The following is a 2,258-nucleotide window of genomic DNA, read 5'->3' as shown; positions in this document are numbered from 1 at the left end:
CTCCCCCCCCCCTCTCTCTCTCTCTCTCTCTCTCTCTCTCTCTCTCTCTCTCTCTCTCTCTCTCTCTCTCTGCTAATGCACTCGCTACCATTCAGAGGGAGAAAGAGAGAGTTAGCGTGACGCGCGAGTTCATTCTTCATTTACTCACGCGACATCGTCTCGCACTTTTATGGTAACCTACTTCACGCCTTCGCTCTTCCAGCCGAACTTCCTCTTCTTCATCTTTTTGTTTCTGTTTTTCCATTCCCCTTCTCCCTTATTTCACAAACTAACCTAGGTGAAGTATAACTTTTCACGGTGCGACGTGCATCCACTCGCCCGCGCATATTTAGTGAGTTACGGCTTGAAGGGGGGAGAGGCGGAACATTAACATACGATCTCGTTAGCATCAAGACATCTCTGACCGTGTCCATCGTGGCGTGAAACGTTACTCGTAACGAAATCTGTCGGAGAGGTACAGACAGAAAATTCACGCCTGACTGACACCTGTTAAATGATTACATGATCTAATTCCTACGCCGCAGAGAAGAAACCCTTCACGGGGAAACCGTGATGTTTGTGTGTGCGCGTGTCGCGTGCTTGTACGTGTGTTGCACCGAAACGCGAAAATCCAGTTTTATTCTTCTCCGAATTTACACACATTTTCATTTCTCCCCGGGTCCTTTCCTCTTTTAGTTTTTTTTGCTGTAAAATGAACCTCCAGCGAAACGCACACCTCTGTGTCGCTGCTCATTCGGTTAACATTTCGTAACCGTCACTCGCGTGTCAGTCACACGAAAGTGCTAAAGTGATGTATCGGTCATTCTCACATAAAAGGTCAAAGGTGGGACGCACGCGCGTACGTGCGTACGTACATAAAATACGCACTGACGGCATCAATTTTTCGAGCAGTTTGGTAGATTAGCGGCTCGCACGGGAGCCGCTGTTTAACCCGGTATTCATCACTCGCGGTCCTAATGCAAAGTAATTTCGCGGGTAGGCGCATAGGTCACCGGGCGAATGGTGACATTACGCGTTATCGGCCGCTGCTCATGCATCACCGCATGACGCACAGGAACCCGTCAGAGTCCAATCACCGATCGTAATCGCCGATAAATCAAATTTCTCTCGCACCCTATCCTACTCTATAGCCCACCCTGCTCCGATCTATCCCTCCTCGCTGCGAGCTCCCGTCGCCCCCGCCATTTACAGTCATGCCGTTGAGCCCCAAATAACGTTTGCACGCGCGCGCACGCGTATCTGGATATTCGTGTTTGTAAAATGAGGCGCGATCGACGCGAGTTGCAAATCGCAGCCACGAATCTTGCACGCTCCACTTTACTTAAACCGACGATCATGACGATCCTTTCTTCGCACGGGTGGCACATTCAATCGGATATTCGTGTGTAAATACCGTGTGGAGGCTCAACAGAGTTTGTCTGATAAGAAATGATGACGTTATACGGATTAGGGGTGGAATTTCGAGATCTGTTGGCATTCGAAATTTCCTATCTCGTACGTATCCTCGTGCTAAAGTATGCGGGAGCTCGCAGCAAACGCGTCGAAATTGCGGAACGCACGATAAAACGTGAAACGTCAGCGCGAAATAACGACGGGACTTTTGCACGGCGACTAGCGTAATCAGAGCTCGCCGTAATGGCAGACGTCTTTCTTGATGCGCAGGTTTCGTGGATCAGGCAGCGGGATTTGCATATTCTCACTGTCGGCATTCTAACGTACACGAACGACCAGCGTTTTCAATCGCTGCACAGCGATGGCAGCGACGAGTGGACCCTGAAGATCAGCTCGCCGCAAGTGCGGGACAGCGGGATCTACGAGTGTCAAGTCTCGACGGAACCCAAGATCAGTCAGGCGTTCAACCTGAGCGTAGTAGGTGCGTATCTCCCTCCCACTCTCTTTTTCTGAAAAAAATTTTTTTTATTTTATTATTTTTGTCTTATTATGTTTACTTTTTAGTAAACATAATAGAGTCTATGTGTTATTCTGTGCAAATTATGCTGTATGCTGAGAGGGTTATCCCCAGATAAACATCAAGACACGTGGTAGTGCCTCGCGCCAAGTAAACACACGACCGGTCGCGTATACTTACGCGACGTTGATCGGAGACCAGATTTCTTGAGCTGCTATAACGGTTGATCGGATTGAATCCCAAGCAGGCTCAATCGATTCCTGAGAATCGATTTACATGATACAACTTTCTTATTTCTTTCTTTATTTCAGCTCTATCTACTCTCTCTCTCTCTCTCTCTCTCTCTCTC

General features: G+C 48.4%; 1 protein-coding gene across 3 annotated transcripts in view; it reads left to right on the top strand.

Annotated features, from left to right (window-relative positions):
• Positions 1–2,258, top strand: part of LOC116842052 (T-lymphocyte activation antigen CD86-like) — a 286,780-nt gene that overhangs the window by 243,189 nt on the left and 41,333 nt on the right. For all 3 annotated transcript variants that reach the window (XM_032810705.1, XM_032810704.1, XM_032810706.1), the window contains one exon: positions 1,663–1,873. In XM_032810705.1, coding sequence (XP_032666596.1) covers positions 1,663–1,873 — 211 coding nt within the window. The remainder of the gene's footprint in view (positions 1–1,662; positions 1,874–2,258) is intronic.

This window comes from Odontomachus brunneus, unplaced genomic scaffold (genome assembly GCF_010583005.1).
Source record: "Odontomachus brunneus isolate Ranch 3 - 2012 unplaced genomic scaffold, Obru_v1 Obru_scaffold_020, whole genome shotgun sequence".
NCBI classification, from domain to species: Eukaryota; Metazoa; Arthropoda; class Insecta; order Hymenoptera; family Formicidae; genus Odontomachus; species Odontomachus brunneus.
Note: the sequence above shows the minus strand (reverse complement) of the source record. Positions and strands in the feature narration are given on the sequence as shown.